Source organism: Spea bombifrons, chromosome 8 (assembly GCF_027358695.1).
Source record: "Spea bombifrons isolate aSpeBom1 chromosome 8, aSpeBom1.2.pri, whole genome shotgun sequence".
Taxonomy (NCBI): Eukaryota; Metazoa; Chordata; class Amphibia; order Anura; family Pelobatidae; genus Spea; species Spea bombifrons.
Window position 1 is genome coordinate 42029450 of NC_071094.1, and position 21080 is coordinate 42050529.

The following is a 21080-nucleotide window of genomic DNA, read 5'->3' on the forward strand; positions in this document are numbered from 1 at the left end:
AGAGAGATGGATAAAAAAAAACAGTATGGGAGAAGGAGAGAACGCAAGAGAGGGAGGGACATAGAGAGAGAGAGAGTGAGTGAGTAGTATGGAGAAAGAGAGACATGCAAAGAGAAGAGGAGAGAGAGAGTGTATTTACTAATGATGAATAAAAGGCATAATTAACCGAACAATTCATGTTTTAAAGGGTCACATGATGAGTGTAAAAAGGTCACAACAGTCCATCAAGATTAACTCTCCAAGAGATCCATGACCTCGACGCACTGATGGTTACTGAGCTTGGGGGGCAGAAGAGACAGAGGGGGGTGGGAGAGAGACATCTAAATACAAAAGGGGATTTAACAAAGCACAGAGTCCAGAATCTAACATCAGAAGCGGTAGAGGGTAATACAGCGAGGGGGTTAAACATGCGCGGGGTCGGCATATGGCTCCTGGATCTCAGACGAGTCCAGCAGGAATAACGGGTGACCATACGGGCCGGACGGGTCTGAATGCTGCGCGCCGGCACACGGGAGCGATATCTCTGGCGGACTTACTTTTCTTTATGGTAATTTTCGGTATACGGTCTACGAATCCTGAGCTCGATGGCCGGGGGTCTTGTCACATGATGCGGGGTTTACGATGAGGGGTCACATGCCCTGGAACATAACACGGGAGTTCGTTAGTCATACATGAGAATCCTCGGCACACGGATAGGCGATGCGGCAAAGCGGGGGGCAAGCTGGCTGTTATATAGGGACCCCCCCTTAATGTAGAGACAGAAGTGATCCCGTTTAAGTGCTATATATATATATTTATATATATATATATATATATAATAGATGTCATCAGCGGAGTATACTGACAGAATAGAGCAGAGGAGAGGAGAGATCCGGATAATGCCGGAATCCACCTTAATCTATGCAGAAAAAATAGCAACAAATGCAATGAATCCTCAAAAATGTGATGCATTCCAGATATACGCGGCGTTTAGGAGATCTGCCCACATCAGTGTATACGGATTAGGAATACCAGCTGTTCTTATATGTACGGCAAATGCTATCCTATACGTAGAGATAGTGCCCTTCAGTGCTATATGCAGACCCCCCCGTACTAATATATATATATATACACACACACACACACACACAGATCAAACAGATCCCCCCAGTACTATATATATATACACACACACACACAAAACAAAGGGATCCGCACTGTGATAATTATAGCCATAGGATGGATCCCTCCATCCAAATATCAGATCTCATTCACAAGGTAAAAGGGAGCCCCATATCTACAAAACACATACATATCAAACATATCACCTCCCCATCACTCACACATATACTAATCAAACATATCTCCCCATCAATCACACATATACTAATCAAACATATCTCCCCATCATCTACACATATACTAATCAAACATATCTCCCCATCACTCACACATATACTAATCAAACATATCTCCCCATCACTCACACATATACTAATCAAACATATCTCCCCATCACTCACACATATACTAATCAAACATATCTCCCCATCATCTACACATATACTAATCAAACATATCTCCCCATCACTCACACATATACTAATCAAACATATCTCCCCATCACTCACACATATACTAATCAAACATATCTCCTCATCACTCACACATATACTAATCAAACATATCTCCCCATCACTCACACATATACTAATCAAACATATCTCCTCATCACTCACACATATACTAATCAAACATACCAACATATCACTTCTACTTGCAGACAGATCCCCGGCGCAACATATACACAGACAGTCCAGCTCAGGACTTTATTTATTTCTCCCAGACACCTGGTTCTATTTATTTACAGCAGAGGTCACATCAAAGTCTGCAGGAAATTACAATCATGATGTGCTACACACCTCCACCACTGGTATACACCGAGCGCTACACACCTCCACCACTGGTATACACCGAGCGCTACACACCTCCACCACTGGTATACACCGAGCGCTACACACCTCCACCACTGGTATACACCGAGCGCTACACACCTCCACCACTGGTATACACCGAGCGCTACACACCTCCACCACTGGTATACACCGAGCGCTACACACCTCCACCACTGGTATACACCGAGCGCTACACACCTCCACCACTGGTATACACCGAGCGCTACACACCTCCACCACTGGTATACACAGAGCGCTACACACCTCCACCACTGGTATACACCGAGCGCTACACACCTCCACCACTGGTATACACCGAGCGCTACACACCTCCACCACTGGTATACACCGAGCACTACACACCTCCACCACTGGTATACACCGAGCGCTACACACCTCCACCACTGGTATACACCGAGCGCTACACACCTCCACCACTGGTATACACCGAGCGCTACACACCTCCACCACTGGTATACACAGAGCGCTACACACCTCCACCACTGGTATACACAGAGCGCTACACACCTCCACCACTGGTATACACAGAGCGCTACACACCTCCACCACTGGTATACACCGAGCGCTACACACCTCCACCACTGGTATACACAGAGCGCTACACACCTCCACCACTGGTATATACCGAGCGCTACACACCTCCACCACTGGTATACACAGACAGGTACACACCTCCACCACTGGTATACACAGAGCGCTACACACCTCCACCACTGGTATACACCGAGCGCTACACACCTCCACCACTGGTATACACCGAGCGCTACACACCTCCACCACTGGTATACACCGAGCGCTACACACCTCCACCACTGGTATACACCGAGCGCTACACACCTCCACCACTGGTATACACAGAGCGCTACACACCTCCACCACTGGTATACACCGAGCGCTACACACCTCCACCACTGGTATACACCGAGCGCTACACACCTCCACCACTGGTATACACCGAGCACTACACACCTCCACCACTGGTATACACCGAGCGCTACACACCTCCACCACTGGTATACACCGAGCGCTACACACCTCCACCACTGGTATACACCGAGCGCTACACACCTCCACCACTGGTATACACAGAGCGCTACACACCTCCACCACTGGTATACACAGAGCGCTACACACCTCCACCACTGGTATACACAGAGCGCTACACACCTCCACCACTGGTATACACCGAGCGCTACACACCTCCACCACTGGTATACACAGAGCGCTACACACCTCCACCACTGGTATATACCGAGCGCTACACACCTCCACCACTGGTATACACCGAGCGCTACACACCTCCACCACTGGTATACACAGACAGGTACACACCTCCACCACTGGTATACACAGACAGGTACACACCTCCATCACTGGTATACACAGACAGGTACACACCTCCATCACTGGTATACACAGACAGGTACACACCTCCATCACTGGTATACACAGACAGGTACACACCTCCATCACTGGTATACACAGAGCGCTACACACCTCCACCACTGGTATACACAGAGCGCTACACACCTCCACCACTGGTATACACAGACAGGTACACACCTCCACCACTGGTATACACAGACAGGTACACACCTCCATCACTGGTATACACAGACAGGTACACACCTCCATCACTGGTATACACAGACAGGTACACACCTCCATCACTGGTATACACAGACAGGTACACACCTCCATCACTGGTATACACAGAGCGCTACACACCTCCACCACTGGTATACACAGAGCGCTACACACCTCCACCACTGGTATACACAGAGCGCTACACACCTCCACCACTGGTATACACAGAGCGCTACACACCTCCACCACTGGTATACACAGACAGGTACACACCTCCATCACTAGTATACACAGACAGGTACACACCTCCATCACTGGTATACACAGAGCGCTACACACCTCCACCACTGGTATACACAGAGCGGTACACACCTCCATCACTAGTATACACAGACAGGTACACACCTCCACCACTGGTATACACAGAGCGCTACACACCTCCATCACTGGTATACACAGAGCACTAAATACCTCCATCACTGGTATACACAGACAGGTACACACCTCCATTACCGGAACACACAGGCAGGTACACGCTCCATCACCGGTACACACAGAGACAGGTACACGCTCCATCACCGGTACATGCAGAGACAGGTACACGCTCCATCACCGGTACATGCAGAGACAGGTACACGCTCCATCACCGGTACACGCAGAGACAGGTACACGCTCCATCACCAGTACACGCAGAGACAGGTACACGCTCCATCACCGGTACACGCAGAGACAGGTACACGCTCCATCACCGGTACACCCAGAGACAGGTACACGCTCCATCACCGGTACACGCAGAGACAGGTACACGCTCCATCACCGGTACACGCAGAGACAGGTACACGCTCCATCACCGGTACACGCAGAGACAGGTACACGCTCCATCACCGGTACACGCAGAGACAGGTACACGCTCCATCACCGGTACACGCAGAGACAGGTACACGCTCCGTCACCGGTACACGCAGAGACAGGTACACGCTCCATCACCGGTACACGCAGAGACAGGTACACGCTCCATCACCGGTACACGCAGAGACAGGTACACGCTCCATCACCGGTACACGCAGAGACAGGTACACGCTCCATCACCGGTACACGCAGAGACAGGTACACGCTCCATCACCGGTACACGCAGAGACAGGTACACGCGCCATCACCAGTACACACAGAGACAGGTACACGCGCCATCACCAGTACACACAGAGACAGGTACACGCTCCATCACCGGTACACGCAGAGACAGGTACACGCTCCATCACCGGTACACACAGAGACAGGTACACGCTCCATCACCGGTACACACAGAGACAGGTACACGCTCCATCACCGGTACACGCAGAGACAGGTACACGCTCCATCACCGTTACACACAGAGACAGGTACACGCTCCATCACCGGTACACGCAGAGACAGGTACACGCTCCATCACCGGTACACACAGAGACAGTAAGTACACCTGGGCGCTGTGTGCATATAGATTTATATGTCATATATCTGGGTATATAGGCAGCCACTGCATGTGCACACCGTAGACACATAGTGTATATCTACATATATAATATATACGCACACTTAGTGTATTTATAAATACACATATATATCATATCCACACACACACACACACACACACACACACATAGTCTACACATATATGATGTACACACACACACACAATATATATATACACATATGTGATACACACATGACATTTATATGATGTACACACAGTCGGGGGTGACCTGGCTTGCATTGGCTGCCTGCAGGGATGAGGTTATGGATCCCTGTACCTGCTGCCCCGTCTCTTTGCCCCAGCCCGGGGTGCGGGTGCCGTCTCTTTGCCCCAGCTCGGGGTTCGGGTTCCGTCTCTTTGCCCCAGCCCGGGGTGCGGGTGCCGTCTCTTTGCCCCAGCTCGGGGTGTGGGTGCCGTCTCTTTGCCCCAGCCCGGTGTGTGGGTGCCGTCTCTTTGCACCAGCTCGGGGTGTGGGTGCCGTCTCTTTGCCCCGACCTGGGATGCGGATGCCGTCTTCCTGCCCCGGGTGTGAATGCTGGGGAAAGTTGACGTCTCTTCTTCCGGCAGCGCCTGACTCTCCGGGCCGGGGCTCTCTTAGGCCTCAGCGCAGTAGCTCGGCAGACAGGCTGTCTCGGGCTGTCTCATCCTGCGCTCTCCCTCCTCCCTCTCTTTTTCTCTCTAGCTGTCTGTCTCTCTCCTCCCCTCTCTCCTCCTTCTCCCCCCTCCCCCTCCTGTCTCTTTACATCAACCTCCCACTGAGAGACAGAGGGACGGACGGACAGACAGACAGAGGATGCGAGAGTGTGTGTGACAGGGGTGGAGAGAGAGAGATAGAGGGAGTGAGAGAGAGAATGAGAGAGATAGAGGGAGTGAGAGAGAGAATGAGAGAGATAGAGGGAGTGAGAGAGAGAGAGAATGAGAGAGATAGAGGGAGTGAGAGAAAGAGAGAGAGATAGAGGGAGTGAGAGAAAGAGAGAGAGTGATAGAGAAGAGGGGGAGAAGTGAGAAACAACCACACTGGGAAGAGGACCAAGACAGGGAGCGGAGAGGGATAGATGGAGAGGAGGAGAGAGTGCAGGACAGGAAGAGACAGGCCCAGGGGAAAGGGACATGAAATAGGAGATTAGTTGAGACAGAGAGCAGAGGGGATAATGAGATAATCTGGGCTGAGGAAACACACAAGGGAGAGACCGCCTGTGTGTGCGGGGCAGGAGGTGTGTGACAGAGCTGGCCTAGGGGTGGTACAGGGGCAGGAAATGGTGAGACAGGTGTACAGGGGCAGGAAATGGGTGAGACAGGTGTACAGGGGGCAGAAAACGGGTGAGACAGGTGTACAGGGGGCAGGAAATGGGTGAGAGAGGTGTAGTGGGGCAAAAAACGGGTGAGACAGGTGTACAGGGCCATAAAACTGGTGACACAGGGGCAGGAAAGGGGTGAGACCGGGCAGGAAAGGGTGAGACAGGGCTGTGGGGATGAAAAGGGGCTGTAGAGGGGATAGACAGGTGGTATCGGGGAGACAGGTGAACACAGAACTGGGAAACCAATAAGAGAATGAGAGACATCGTGGCTGTCGGGTTTTGCGTTCGCTCTGCGGCAGGGCGGCACTCACTATGGACGGCAGATAAAAGGGTAAAATGTGTGGGGCCAGGAGCCGGCACAGGGGCAGAACTAGAAAGCATGGGGCAGACCAGAGGCAGTGTGTAAGGGGCTCCAGCGTGGAAACGGTTAAAAGGGACTCTTTATGAACCATGCATGGTGCAGGGCTGCACTGTACCTCAATGGTTCCAGCGGAAAACGCCAGGGTGTGGTTGGGGTAATGAAACCCCTCTGGGCTGATTGGTCGCGGGTCAGCTCAGAGGGGACGCTGCCGGTGAGATAAATGGGGCCGGGAGTAGCTGGCAGAGGAGGCCAGGCAGAGCTCAGCGGGTACGCAAGTGCCCAGTGTGTCACCTTGTCACCAGCTGGGCCTCTCTGATCTCTCCCAACACACACAGCCTGCTCTCCCGCCCGCCCGCTCGCTCTCCCCTCCCCGCTCGCTCTCCCTGCAGATCGCCTCTGGCCAATTCTTACTCTTAAAGAAAAGAAAATTGCTCCTATTTAGATGCATTCATATTTTTTTCTTTCCTGGCTATTTTATAAGCTTAACCGTTTAGCTGCCTTTCTTAAAACCTGGAAAATTACCGGAGAATGCAGATAAAATCCGGTAACAATGACATCATACGCTCATAATATTGCATGAGGCTATAATAAGACCCGCGTCCCAACGGAGTCATCCTGAGCAGGATCTCCTTCCAATACAGTCTCATCGTTGAGTTGATATCCGGTGACTTTTTAGGCCAGCTCAGCAGGTACAGTCTGCCAAATTCACTGTCGGCGGAGTTGCTCCTCGTCGCCTTTCATAGGCGTAAAAGTGAATTCAGTAGACGGAGCTCTCCGTTGGGCTTCTAGCACCATTCCTGAAGCCTGTTCCTGGTCAATGGGACCTTCTGGTAACCCCATCATAATGGTCCCAGGCGTCCCGGAATTGGATTTGCCAAATTGGACTCCTCAAGAGACCTCTGTAGCATCATCCCGACGAGCAGATGTGATGGAGAGAAGGAGAGAGTGTAGGGTAGGAAGAGACAGGCCCAGGGGAAAGGGACATGAAATAGGAGATTAGCTGAGACAGAGAGCAGAGGGGATAATGAGATAATGCGGGCTGAGGAAACACAAGAGGGAGAGACTGCCTGTGTGTGAGGGGCAGGAGGTATGTGAGAAAGCTGGCCTAGGGGTGGTACAGGGGCAGGAAACGGGTGATGTCTGCAGAAATCCCACCTCCCAGTTGAGGCATCACCAGAATGTTGTGGAGTGTTGGCCAACGCCGTTGATCGCGGTTGATGCTGTAGTAGCCTCACCTGTACAGAACACAGACAGTCACGCTAGCCTTGTGTGGGAATCCTACTTGGCGGCGATCTTCTGGGAAGGAACCCGGAGGCCGGAGAGCTTGAAATAGAGTTATCCCTGGTTTGGCGCAGGTCGTCCAGAACCATCCATGCTCAGTAGGATACACAATTATTCAATTGATCGATGCGCAAAATTTAAGACGGATAATTTCCACCTCTTGCTCTCCTCCTGCGGACTCCCCTGACTTCACGTTACTCCCCCTATCCTTCTCCTAAAGGGAACAGGATGATCCGCCTAAGGTTACCCTACAGAAGCACGAGCGAGATCCCAACACCAGGAGACCGTGTCCCACACACAGTGCTTTTTGGAGGAGGATCTTCAGCGTGCACCAAAGCCTATATATTATATTCCCCAATTCCCAATATAACCCTGCGCTGCCTGCCGGCTCCCCGCACCGACGGCAGTCGGTAGCCAGGCGGTCGATCCTCTGTTCTAATAGGCCGCTAGTTATTTAGTGCAATAAACATTAATGGTGGCGAAAATGTGGAAGAATAACAGAAATGGGTCATTTCTATTCATACAGCACAGAATCTCTGAGTCTATAATCAGGACATGAAAGCAGCGCGGGGTCACGTGCCGCATAATAGTCACCGTGACTCAGTCTGGGCACAGATTCCACATAATGGCTTACATTATGCATGTAAAAAGTGACTGCATGAAGTAGTGCATACGCGCGCCAGCATCCAGCGATGTAAATTTGTGTCAGCTGGACATATATGATGGTAATCCGATTAACGGAAGGATGACGTGAAGTATAATAAATTGCAAGCTTTCAAGGTCTCTTCAGGCATATTAAACATTTGTATAGGACCACAGCAGTAACCCTAATGCCCGTTTCTCCTGCTGTAAAGACTCAAACCTTAGTCGTCGGTCTCGCCTTAGATTCAGGAGCTGTATGCCTATCCCACCCATGTTTAAATTCCCTTGCCGTATTGCCCGCTGCCATCTCTGCTGGGAGGCTGTTCCATTTATCTACCACCCTCTCAGTAAAGTAAAACTACCTTACATCCCATCTAAGCCTTCTAGTTGTAGATGATGGCCTCTTGTTGTAACATTTCCCCTCCTCCAATCCCATCACTCTTTAACGAAACCCTCTCTTAAAGTCTTCAGCTGCAGCGCCTGGGACTTCGCCCCAAACACTTCGATTCCAAGATTCCAATTTGGAATCGTCACCATGTCATTTCTCTGCGCTTCTTTCCCCGAATCTATGGTGTGAGCTGAGAGGGTTAAATCGAGGCAATTACGTTGACTAATAAGCCCGACACGTTTAAGTCGGAACGTCTTTTCAGTCCAAGGCAGCTTTGTGTTTTGGGATTCATGCTAAATGAGTTGGAATGACGCAGGAACGCCGCTTGGCGGTGAATTCCACGCCTTTTATTTCCTTGCTGTTAGCAGCCTCTCGCTTCCTTTCCTCTGATCTCCAGGGAGCTCCTCGGTGGAGATCCAGGGATGAAACGATCCTCCGCTCCGCTCGTTCTCCGTACTGACCTTGAACACCTTGGTGGATTTTCCTATAGATAACGCAGACGTAACCTTGAGGTTCATAGCACTGCAGGATTAAACACTCAGATACATTCATGATCTGGCCACGCGGGTTTGGATTTTTAGACGGACGTAGAGTGGGGACGACCACCCCAGCCATGTTTTACCAAGATAAATATAATAGTAAAATGCTGCCCTGCGGTGCGGGCATACTTCCGAGTGTCAAGTTGTTTTGCGAGACAGTCCTGATTTTGGGGCAGTGGGTCGGTTGAGATCATCTGAACTCCCCTGGACCAGCTCAAGGAGCCCAATGGAGGCAGCGCTCTGGATATATGGGGCGGCTCTTAAGGTATGGTGGGCGGTCCTGGCCAACCACTCCCTGTATCTAGCCACGCCCCCTAAAGGCAGACCCAATTTGGACACCTGGATTATAGTAGGGCATGGAGTGTTGGATGGAGAACTTGGTTCCTCTCCTTGAGTTTATACTCCTCGCGCTGCGGGGGCAGCACTTTACCCGTGGTGTTCAGCAATATCTGAAAACGTGGCGTGTCCTGGAGAAGGGGGCCAAGGCCCCCTTCTTGCTGGTTAGTCTGACGCATGCCCCCAAAGTGCGTACCGCCTGATCTGCAATGCGTAGAATATATAAGTGTCCCGTTTTAAATGGCCAAGATGGCAGCTCCAGATGGATGCCATCGCAGGAAGGAGCGTAAGGTCCCAGGATGATGTATGGTTAATACAATAAGTGAACGTAAACATAAGACATAAATCGATCCTGAATCTAGGCGATCATCCAATTAAGTAGCCCGCTGCCCCCCAACAGACATGAAACGTCTCACGATAACGTATCTTTGGGTAACATTGTTAGAGAGCTCCTAATTATTATTAATTTTTAATAAGATTGTGTGAAGATAATATGTAATAATAATATGTAATAACATTATAATAAATACCCCTTACAAATAAATACTCTCTTCCTACACAGTCACCATCCGGCTTCAAATACCCCAAAAGGGACCCTTTGAAAAACGCAAGCAGCCTGGTCTTTTGCCTTGAACTATATGTTTTATTGGGTATATTTACACAGCCTGTGCTATACAGTAATATATACATTAGCCAGCGCCCGCATCTATATACACATACGCTAATTTTCAGACAAGGACACGCCGAGGTACGTTTAAAGAGACAGTTTGTAGCGCTGCATCAAACAGACAACGTTCTCATAGCAGCGAGACATCTCCGGTCTGTCCCTACCCTGTCGCCAGGACCGGAACATCTCCTTGTCTTCTCCTTCTGCGTGTACTTGGGCCAATGTCGTCATCTTCGGCTACAAAACATGGTTAAGATAATCTAGAAAGTAGGGTCTCTTTGGGGCTCTCCAATACTGACAGGTTTCCTTGGCATGACATTTGGGGCCCGTGACGATTACTCCGCACAGAGGGGTCCTCTCTGGACGGCCGCCTGTTTTTGCGAGGAAATCGAGCATTTGCGAGGTTTATAAATTGAGAACTCTCTCCTAGACCGTAAGCAATTAGCGCATGCCCCCGACCATCCTATGCCAGTCAAGATGGGGTTTATTATATAGCCCCATCCAGAAGCTCCTAGAAGTTTATGGCAGCAGCTTTCTTATTACATAGTCAGGAGCACAGCGGCTGCTGTTTAAGTAATAAGACGTCTCCCTTTCTTATCTACCCCAAAACCCCAAGCCTTTAGCTAAATTGTCATGAAGTTAATTCTGCTCTCACCCAGGGCAATTGGACAACCTCACCTATCCTCTGATGTCTCTAGCAAGCCCTGGTTATCCCTGATCGCTCTAAAATCTAACAAAGTCCTTTCATAGACTGATACGTCTCTGTACCTAATTTATTCTCTCACAGACTAACACTCCTGTGATGTCTAAATGCCCCACCTCCCCCTCTCTCACCTGCTCTCTCCCTACCTGCCCCATCATTCTCTTCATCTTCTACCCTCCCGTCGAGACTAGTTACGTCCCCCAAGCCCCTCAAGTGTTCTACGGAATCGCTCTTCTGAAGATCAGATGCAATGGTCTGCAGGCTGAGAAGAGATATTGTATCGGCCGACGGACCCCCTTCTCCATCTTGCATGGAGTAAGGGGCTTCAGCTCCAAGCGGAGGAGCGCGAAGGGTCATGAGAGGTCCTTGAGTGCGGCGAGCATGGATCTCCTCGCTGATCAACTCTAAATTACGTAGCGTTCCGGAGTATCGGAGCTTTGCTTGGGCCACAGAAGCCTCCAGAGAAGTGACACGAGCTTTGTGCTCCTGTAACACAGCAACAAAAAAAGGCACAGGAGAGTAAAACGAACTCTCTGATTCAGTTCTAAAATGCAGAGGTCAGGACATGTCCCTCATAGATCAAGATGAGGGTAACACATTAAAAGGCAATTAACTTTTTGGTCACGGGCCATCGTCTCGCAAGGACAGGTTCCAAGAATACGAGGCGTTCTACCACCACATTGTTAAACAGTGACGCAGACACCACCTTGGTCCTGTACGGCAGAGACACTTGGGGCAAAGTCATATACTTGGCACTTCTAGTCCTGGGTAACGCAGAACCTACGAAACCTTATGCCCTTTGACGAGTAACACCACAGCTCTCACCTCTAGCACCGTGTTGAACTGGACCTTCAGCTCGAAGTAGGGGCGACTTTTGATGATGACGCGTCTCAGGCTCTTCTGTAAAGTCTGCACTCGAGCTTCGGCCTCGTGACACTGACGGGTCACTCGCTGATGCTCAAACTCGCTGCGCAGCCGCTCCTCTTCCGCTTCATTCACCTGGCGAGCGGTCAGAAAACGCATATGAGGGAGGAAGATTAACCAAGAGAGACGGAAAGGGAGAATCAAGGGATAGATGATGTTGTGCCAACAAGATAACCCTGATGCATTATATTACAGGGCTTAGCGTTTTGTATACAGCACACAGAGAGGGCCCTCTTACCATCCCTCCCTCTATCCTCACCCATCAGATAATTCTCTCCCAAATCACACTCTCCCCCCTCACTTTGCATGTTGCATGGTTCAGCATTTCTTGCCACGTTGGATCCAGTCTGTTTTTATCTGCGGTGACTCCCTGTTCGGCTACAAACACCATCTCCCGGGCGGCAGAATGCATACTGACTGCCCTCTCGTACCGCAGGGCTGCGCTGTGCGTGTCCTGCTGAGCCTGCACGGGTATGATATGGTTTATTTCATTCTGACAATCAGAAGAAGCTAGTTTATATATATATATATATATATATATATATATATTATATTTATATAAATACCTCCTTGGCCAGTCGCCTAGCTTCATAGTACGGCCTGGCCTTTTCTATGCACGCTCCAAGCTGAGTGGCTAGAGCGTTGAGTCGCCTCGCAGACTCAGTGAGTATCCGCCTGTATGCCGTGCGGGCATCCTACAGGGAGAGAGAGGGGCGACAACTCAATAACCGCCGCCGGAATAGAGGTGGAAATCCAGTAAACGTCTCCACACAACTTACATCCAACTGTAGCTCCAGCTGGTTGATCTCCTCGCTTGCCTGGTTCAGGCGTTCCAACTCCTCCTGAGACGGCAGACATAAAAGTGACATATTAAGGGTTAACATGAAGAGACCAGGGAGGTGGAGAAGCAGAACAAGAAAAACAGAAAAGAAATAGCTCAACCAGAAAAAATGAGGAATTTCAAGTAATGCAGTAACTAAGTGACCACTGAATTCATTCTGTTTTCTATTCTTTAAAGTTGTAGTTTTTGCCCCAGAATATAATGATTTCCGGCGGCTGCATATCAGCCATTTGTATGATTCTCGCTCTGTTATCTGATCCCCGATCTACTAAACACCCCGACTCCTTATCTTACTGCCGGCAGGAAACAATAGAATGGCTAGATCTTAATCGCCCAGCCAGACACACTGACTAATGAAAGACTAAAGAACAGACTCCACACCTGTATTCTGGGATCTAATTCTTCCTCCGGCTCCCCTTCCTCTCTTTTTACGTCACCGGCACTCTCGTTCTGTCTCTTGGCGTCAGGGGTGTTGTCTCCGCGCTCCCCCAGCTCCGGGTGGCTGTCACTCTCGGCCCCTGGAGTCGGAAGTCTCACCTCAGATGGATCCTTCCCATCCATGGCGAGACGGCCTAACTGCTCACAGCCTACACAATAGAGAGAAAAAGTTTAGTGAATGAATGGAGTTATTGCACAACGCAGTAAACAATACTGAAGTGTTATATAAAGCGATTACTATTTAAACAGCCCTCATCGCTAGTCATTACCATCACACCTACACAACGATAAATATTATATCTTAAGAATCTCATAAATGTCCCACCATAGTTTTATATCCATTAGTTATGAGTCTTTGATCTCATCTGAGATCCGGGAGCCATATGCCTATCCGCTCACTGTATTACCCTCTACCACTTCTTCTGGGAGGCTGTTCCATGTATCTACCACCCACTCAATAAAGTAGAACTTCCTTGCAATCCATCTAAGCATGTGATCCTCTAGTTTTAGATGATGGTCTCTTGTATTTAGATTCCTCTCCCTCTCTCTCTCTTCTCTATTGAGATCCCTTAGGCTTTCCCCATTTTAGTCGCCCTCCTCTGAACGCTCCCTAGGATGTCTGGATCTTTCTGGAGAAGGTCTCAATGTGACGGTTTTTGGGGTGTAAATGACTCCCCCTGCGACTGGTTACCCCTGGAAACACCTTAAAATGTTCATCAGATCAATAACTAAATACATTAATTTCCATGATATTATCATACAGGCTGAGAGGCATTAGAACATCTGTTACTACAACATAAACACCTATACAGCTTTCTTAAAGGTAAACAGTGCAATGTCACCCACCTATACAGTCTCTTTAGACGTCATTGAGTTGACCCACCCGCGTCACGTCACGGGTCGGCCACTGACGTCATGCGGCCCCCCAAACACTACACAGGAGTCTCAGGCCAGTTGCCTAGATCTCGGCAGCGCCCGGCTACACCGGAACCGGAAGCCAGGTATAGCAAACTAAGGTGGGTGGAGAGAGTTACGAGGTTTCCGTACAGCAACATGGGGCACGGCATTCCCTCGGAAAAGTAAATCTGTCCGTACGGGAAAATGGCGAAATATAAAAAGGTTCCGTACGGGTGCGCAGCGTGAAGCTTAAATGTGCCGTACGTACAACAAAATGGCGGAAAATCATTCCTCGTGCAAGGTGTTACTAGTTTTTTCGTACATGTTGGCGATTGCGATAAATTACTTCCGGTGTGGTGCCGGAAAGGAAGAACAGTGCCTTTTTGTTACCATGGAGACTTCGATTCACTCAAACCAGTGTGGGAGGAAGATGTATTTAGGATGTGCCTGTCATATAACGAAAAACCTCATTATTCTAAGTCAGCAAAGGACCGCATAAACCTTGGAGGGGAGCTGCCATGCAGTCTTTTGTGTGTAACTGGGATGTCGCACAAGGTCCTTCTACCCTACTGCCCCTCTCATCACACTAGTATTATATCATAACTCAGTATAATGTCATGTATAATAATCGGTTATTCGGTTAAATATACTGTTCTAAGCATAATCCCTGTTACTGACGAATCCCTGAATCCCGCCTCGTCTTCTCACGCCAAGACTTTCGCAAGGGGAGCTGTATACAGTAGTATATCCCCCAGCACTGTATACAGTAACAACCCCCAGCACTGTATACAGTAATAACCCCCCAGCACTGTATACAGTAATATAACCCCCAGCGCTGTAAACAGTAATATTACCCCAGCACTGTATACAGTAATATAACCCCCAGCGCTGTATACAGTAATAACCCCCCCAGCGCTGTATACAGTAATATAACCCCAGCACTGTATACAGTAATATAACCCCCCAGTGCTGCATACAGTAATATAACCCCCAGTGCTGTATACACTAATATACCCCCCAGCGCTGTATACAGTAATATAACCCCCCAGCGCTGTATACAGTAATAAACCCCCGGCGCTATATACAGTAATGTCGGCCGGTGACAAAAACCTGTTTTTCTCACATTTTGTTCCAATAAACCCCTTTTATCTGCAGACCTGGAGCCGCTGTTGCTGTCAGTCATGTGATATTTTGGGTGACTTTCCCGGCTCAAACGCCACACTGAGCTGATGCTTTATGGCGATGCTAATGAAGTCCGTTCCTACAAAAACTTTAATTAGTCTATAACTCAAATGGCCACAGAGAGACACAAAACCAGCACAATATAAATTGTGTAAAAAATGAAATTGGAGGAGGAAAATGACACCAAATGCAAATAAAAAATACGGTCTGTACACAATTAACTATTAATGGATTTGCAGGTAAATTATGAAATTAACTGAAAGCGTATCTTTTATTGAAAAGTGACAAGGTATGGCTTTGTAGGATGTATCTTTTTGCCTATACATTACGCTGACTAGGAAATGTATAGGGGAAATGTAAATCCCGTTACCCCATAAAGCCGCTATACAGATTACACTAGCACGTGGGCTGCGTGCGGATGCGCACGGACCCATCATCCACTCCTCTGTCACGGATGCTATGCACGTGCCTGGGCATAAAGGATTCTGGGACTAAATGCCCTGGGGGAGGCTGTATGCATGCGCAGCACTCAGGCAGCCATACTGGAGAATCCACAGAATCATATAACTTCACGGTGAAGCCTTTATGTAAATACTGCTACCGGCTTCATTTTAGTTCAGAGAACGGCGCAAGCATTAAGACGCGCCGTCTGACAGCTCATCCAGCGAGACGAAACTCAAGGAACATCTCTGGCTAAAGTATCCATCACGAAGGACCGACATCCACCAAGAACACTTTTCAGGTAACTGCATAGACAGCTGTTACTTTCCTTCTTCATTTTTGGTAAATTTGGGTGTCATGGGCGCTTCCCACGATGCAGGATTTATAACCTGAACCAAAACCAGAAATAAAGAACCAAGCGGCCCCCATTACCCTCCCCAGAGTAACCGCACTACAGCATTGAGTGATCAGTACCTGGGGCATTTCTCACTCACACCGACGGCTAGCTGGGGGCACTCGGCGTATGAGCCTGTTTCTTGCTGTATTATAGGGGGATGGAGCAGCCATTTGGATTTTTAAAATTCCTACCTCGATACCTGGAACCCTGGGGATCACCAAGATAGCGTGTTCTTTACTACATTTGGTTACCCCATTATTTAAATTGACGGGGCAATCGTTTTGTGGGTGCAGCGAGAGCTTTAGTACCGACCTGACCACTATTTATATAGTTAGGGCATTTGAGGCAGTTTCATTCCCAAGCACATTTTCTGCTGCTCCTGCGTACATCACGAGGATGGCTCATTCGCAGCAAATATTTCATGTATAGTGAAATCTTAAAGGCACCTTGAAACTGACATTATACAGGGCAGCTCAGGGCTTCTAGCAGAAGTTCAGCGGGGCTGGAAGTGTTTTTTGGGAGTTGGAACCCCTTCACTCCTGCAAACCTTACTCAATAAGCCTCAGCTCTCACTCTCAGATAATCTTTGAGTTACCACCGACGTTATGCAATCCTTCAGATTCTCCTTCTATAACTAACCTTATGAACCTTAAAGCTTTACTGGATCCTGGGGCGCCTCTCATGAACACCCAACTCCAAAAAGGCTTACTTTGCCTCACAGCGTCATCACGCAGATGACGAAATACAAGATTATGAACACAAAAAATACACAGGCGACGCAAATACATAACAGATTTCTTTATTGTACGAGACACCGGATGCCCCCGTTAGGATGTCGACGCGCTTAACGGTTGGATTTGGCTACTCTCTCCAATTCGTCCTTTTTCTTGATAGCGTATGAGTTGGAGGAGCCCTGCGGGGAGAAGAAAAATAGAATTTAGAGCCCATATTAAAATACCGTTAATGCTATTAAGCATTCAGCGGCGTACGAAGCTCACCTTAGCGGCATTGATGAGCTCATCAGCCACGCACTCTGCAATGGTCTTAATGTTCCTGAAAGCAGCTTCACGAGCGCCGGTGCACAGGAGCCAGATAGCCTACGGACAAGACGGAGGGTTAATATTCTCACTCGCGCAGTGATCACTCTCCATGGACCCCAACGCACTCCTTCACGACCCTCCATATCACAGAACTACGCGCATCATTTTATTTCCCTCCCTCCGTCATCACCTGGTTAACTCTTCTCAGCGGCGACACGTCCACAGCCTGTCTCCTCACGGTTCCAGCTCTTCCAATACGAGTGGAATCCTCACGAGGTCCGCTGTTGATGATGGCATTCACCAGAACTTGCAGGGGGTTCTAAAACCAGAACACAAATCGGTGAGAAACAGAGTGCAACTCCCATCACACCAAGAAACATGTATTCCTAGTTTAAAGCACCCAACACAGTTATGTGCGATGTGCAGGAGCGGGGAAAACCAGGCTGCCCGTGAATAACATTTCTGGAGCCCAGGACCCCCCAGCTGTCCGACACGGCAAGCGGGAAAACGCGTTTCTTTACTCAAGCTGCTTCTATCCAGGATCAGGTTTTGTCTTAAGGTCTTCCCAACCCTCAGCGCCAAAAATATTCAATAGACGGGGTAATCACTGTACGCGCAGGGCAGAGCGAGACCACACACGGTATGCCGTACAGCTGCAGAATTAACCTCCGCACGACAGTAGCGCTAAAATACGAGCCAGCCGTATGACAAAACCGGCCAATCAGGGGGTCTGTCTTTTTTTTTTTTTTTACTAAGGTTGTGATGTCATTACCTCCCCAGTCAGCAGGTGGATGATCTCGAAGGCGTGCTTCACTATTCTGACGGTCATGAGCTTCTTGCCGTTGTTCCTCCCGTGCATCATGAGTGAGTTTGTGAGACGCTCGACAATAGGGCACTGAGCCTTGCGGAAGCGCTTGGCAGCATAACGGCCTCCGCTGTGGGGCAGGTACTTGGCATACTTCTCCTTTACAGCAATGTAATCCTGAAAGACACAAAATCACGGTAATCAGCCGCCAGTTGTGTGAAAACCAGGAAGTGATGTAAGACGTACGTCAAACATGCGCAACAAATCCATATGAAGCATAAAGAGACTCCCCTTTCTGCGCATGCTTACCTGCAGGGAGATGTCATTAATCTGAACATCGTCTGTACTCCATTTCCCGAACAGTTTGATCTCGGGGGTCTCGGCCCCTACGGGAACGCCCTCCCAGTCTGCCATCCTGCAAGAAACAAGCGACGGATTAGATCAAGAAACGCGATATCGGACAGCTCAGCCAGAGATACACACGAGATTAAACGCAAATGCCGATACCGTCATACAGCGCTGCGCTATATGAAAGCGCTATATAAATAATGAGGCTGCCAGGAAGAAGGAAGAACGTCAGGCTTCTACTTAATGTTAATAAAAGCCTCCGTTGAGACCCCCTTTACTGTAAGTTCTGCCAGTCCAAAGCAGGGGGGGCATTCAAGGAGACCCAGTAACTCAGATCTCCAATGGGGCCACCCACGGACAGGGCAGATGGGCAACACACAGGGGTACTTAGACTACGGACTCTCAGCATCCATGAAGCGCACAAAGAATACCATCAGTAATTTTCAATAAGTGAAAACATTCAGCCCCAGCAGGGGTGGAAAGTTAACCATTTCACTGCCATACTGTGTGTATAAAATCAGGCAGAGCAAACACTTTATACTGCTGAAAAGCAACGTATAGAACTGAAGAGTATATGGAGGACAGATCAGGGTGAGTGTAATATATATATATATACATACACACATACATACATATCCAATATACACAGGATTACACAGAGCCTGGGAACATGTATGAACATATATACATCCATACACACGCACATTTACACACATATATGCTCAATATACACAGGATTACGCATCCACATAAGGAGTGCAGGAACCATACTAACCATATATACATACAAGCACTTATATAGAGAGGGTTACAAAGGAGTTAAGTTAGCAAGAAACATTTGCCTGTCAATTACACATCCAGAGTGCGGGGGCCGTAATATAAAAGATTGTGTATAATACACATATACATATATGACACATATACATACATACAAGTCAGACACACTCCAGTGAGCGCACTCACACTCCGTCCCAGTCAGACTCGCATTTTAGCACAAGGAGCCCCAGAAACCCATAATGAAATATACAACAAGCAGGGAGACAGAGCCCCGATGTGCACCGATATACAGGGGAGTTTATTGGCAGACTCGTGTGATATGTGCGGGTATATGTAATATGCACTGTATGGGGCATGGAGGCCAGGCCTCTAACACGCGTTCCATTCCTCCTGCTAAGAGTTACACGTCGGGCCCAAAACCCCGCGCGCGCCGACTCGGTAACCCGCCCAGTAAGCCGTATACACCGATATAACACCGCTGTAAGAACCGCAAAGAGAGTATAAAACCACACTGGACACTCACGTGTCTCCTCGACTATGTCTTCACCGGTCGGCGCTCGGAGCGGAAAGAGGCCGGGGCGGGGTCTCCTAGCCAGTTATACAGGGGCCCACACTTCCTCCCAGTCCTCACTACGCCAGCTCTGCCCTCACATCACCCTTACTATAATAGACGAACGCAGCAAAAAAGCGCCATTTTGGATGAGGGAAGGCGTCGCTACGTCACGTCTGGAGCGCCATTTAAAAAGTGGGCGCATGGCCGGCATCACATACGTATTGCAAATCCAGCTTCCATTTTGGATACTGGCAAATTTTAACGCTTTAAGTAAAGGCATGGTCTCTGGCACAGGGGCATCTTATACTTTACGTAGCTTTACTAACCAATTTCTTAGGTTCGTGTCAATAGTTAATTTTTATGAACAGCACCCTTATTGTATTTATCAGTTTTGAGAGTATATCTCAACACTGAAAGAAAATTAGTAATTCCATATCATAAATGCTAAATAACCCATAGTGTTTGTTTGGTTTTTTGGGGGGAGGGGGGGTTATTGATATGTTGTACAGTTCATGCTAATTTGGGGTTACCCTGTCCTCCTCTAATAATGTGTATCATTGGCCTTATAGTATCTTAATAGATTTTTTCAAAATGTTAGTAGATTATAGCTGCATGGCTTCTGACATTTATTCCGGCTCGTACAGAACCACGCGTGTCGGTTGTTTTCCCTCCCTGCACTCGGACTACGGTGGCCTGTTAGGACATTATTTATCAGGTACGTGTACTCTGTATAACATGCTGTCAAACACGGTATAAAATAACTTATGTTTTTCAGCAGCCCCTCTTTGGGAATCTTTTCTAGGAGCTTGGAATGTTTGTATGAAGACGTCACAGGGTTCTACAGCCCTAAAACCCCGATAATGTATGTGGAAATAAAGTTTCAACTCTGTGGCTCTGGAGTCCCCCCCCTTTGTAGGCCGCCGCAGGACATGCGCCATTTTTGGAGAGGAAGTGGGACGTGGAGTGTTCCCCCCCCAGAGGAGCGTCTCTTCACGGACGAGACCCGGAGAGTTCCCGGTGTGCCTTAACCCCATAACCCCTCTCGGCAGCACATGGCGGGAAGCGTGCGATTTCGGGGTACACGTCTCTTGTGTTTAGAACACGTACCCGCCGCTGTACATTAGGGGCTCTTTTTATGCGATATGTTTTTATACACAGACAATAACTCTG

At 48.8% G+C, this 21080-nt stretch overlaps 2 protein-coding genes across 2 annotated transcripts; both read right to left on the minus strand.

Moving 5' to 3' along the window:
- Positions 1 to 10519: 10519 nt before the first annotated feature.
- SH3BP5L (SH3 binding domain protein 5 like) lies at positions 10520 to 14461 on the minus strand. Its single transcript, XM_053472658.1, has 7 exons — positions 14317 to 14461; positions 13414 to 13619; positions 12971 to 13033; positions 12758 to 12886; positions 12493 to 12654; positions 12093 to 12266; positions 10520 to 11753 (listed from the first exon to the last, which is right to left on the minus strand). The coding sequence occupies exons 2-7, from the start codon at positions 13591 to 13593 to the stop codon at positions 11346 to 11348; spliced, it is 1116 nt and encodes a 371-aa protein (XP_053328633.1). The 5' UTR covers positions 13594 to 13619; positions 14317 to 14461; the 3' UTR covers positions 10520 to 11345.
- Positions 14462 to 17170: 2709 nt separating this feature from the next.
- RPS5 (ribosomal protein S5) lies at positions 17171 to 19933 on the minus strand. The gene is made up of 6 exons (XM_053472659.1): positions 19881 to 19933; positions 18542 to 18647; positions 18200 to 18409; positions 17618 to 17746; positions 17386 to 17484; positions 17171 to 17300 (listed from the first exon to the last, which is right to left on the minus strand). The coding sequence occupies exons 2-6, from the start codon at positions 18644 to 18646 to the stop codon at positions 17232 to 17234; spliced, it is 612 nt and encodes a 203-aa protein (XP_053328634.1). The 5' UTR covers position 18647; positions 19881 to 19933; the 3' UTR covers positions 17171 to 17231.
- Positions 19934 to 21080: the final 1147 nt, after the last annotated feature.

What these genes read in the sequence shown, in the direction of transcription:
- SH3BP5L (XM_053472658.1), bottom strand. Translation starts at nt 13,593, where the DNA reads ATGGATGGGAAGGATCCATCTGAGGTGAGACTTCCGACTCCAGGGGCC. An exon ending in AGCTGGAGCTACAGTTGGAT is followed by an intron (nt 12,887 to 12,970) that starts GTAAGTTGTGTG and finishes CTCTCCCTGTAG; the next exon opens with GATGCCCGCACGGCATACAG. An exon ending in AGTTCAACACGGTGCTAGAG is followed by an intron (nt 11,754 to 12,092) that starts GTGAGAGCTGTG and finishes GCTGTGTTACAG; the next exon opens with GAGCACAAAGCTCGTGTCAC.
- RPS5 (XM_053472659.1), bottom strand. Translation starts at nt 18,646, where the DNA reads ATGGCAGACTGGGAGGGCGTTCCCGTAGGGGCCGAGACCCCCGAGATC. An exon ending in TCCACCTGCTGACTGGGGAG is followed by an intron (nt 17,747 to 18,199) that starts GTAATGACATCA and finishes TTCTGGTTTTAG; the next exon opens with AACCCCCTGCAAGTTCTGGT. An exon ending in AGCTCATCAATGCCGCTAAG is followed by an intron (nt 17,301 to 17,385) that starts GTGAGCTTCGTA and finishes TTCTCCCCGCAG; the next exon opens with GGCTCCTCCAACTCATACGC.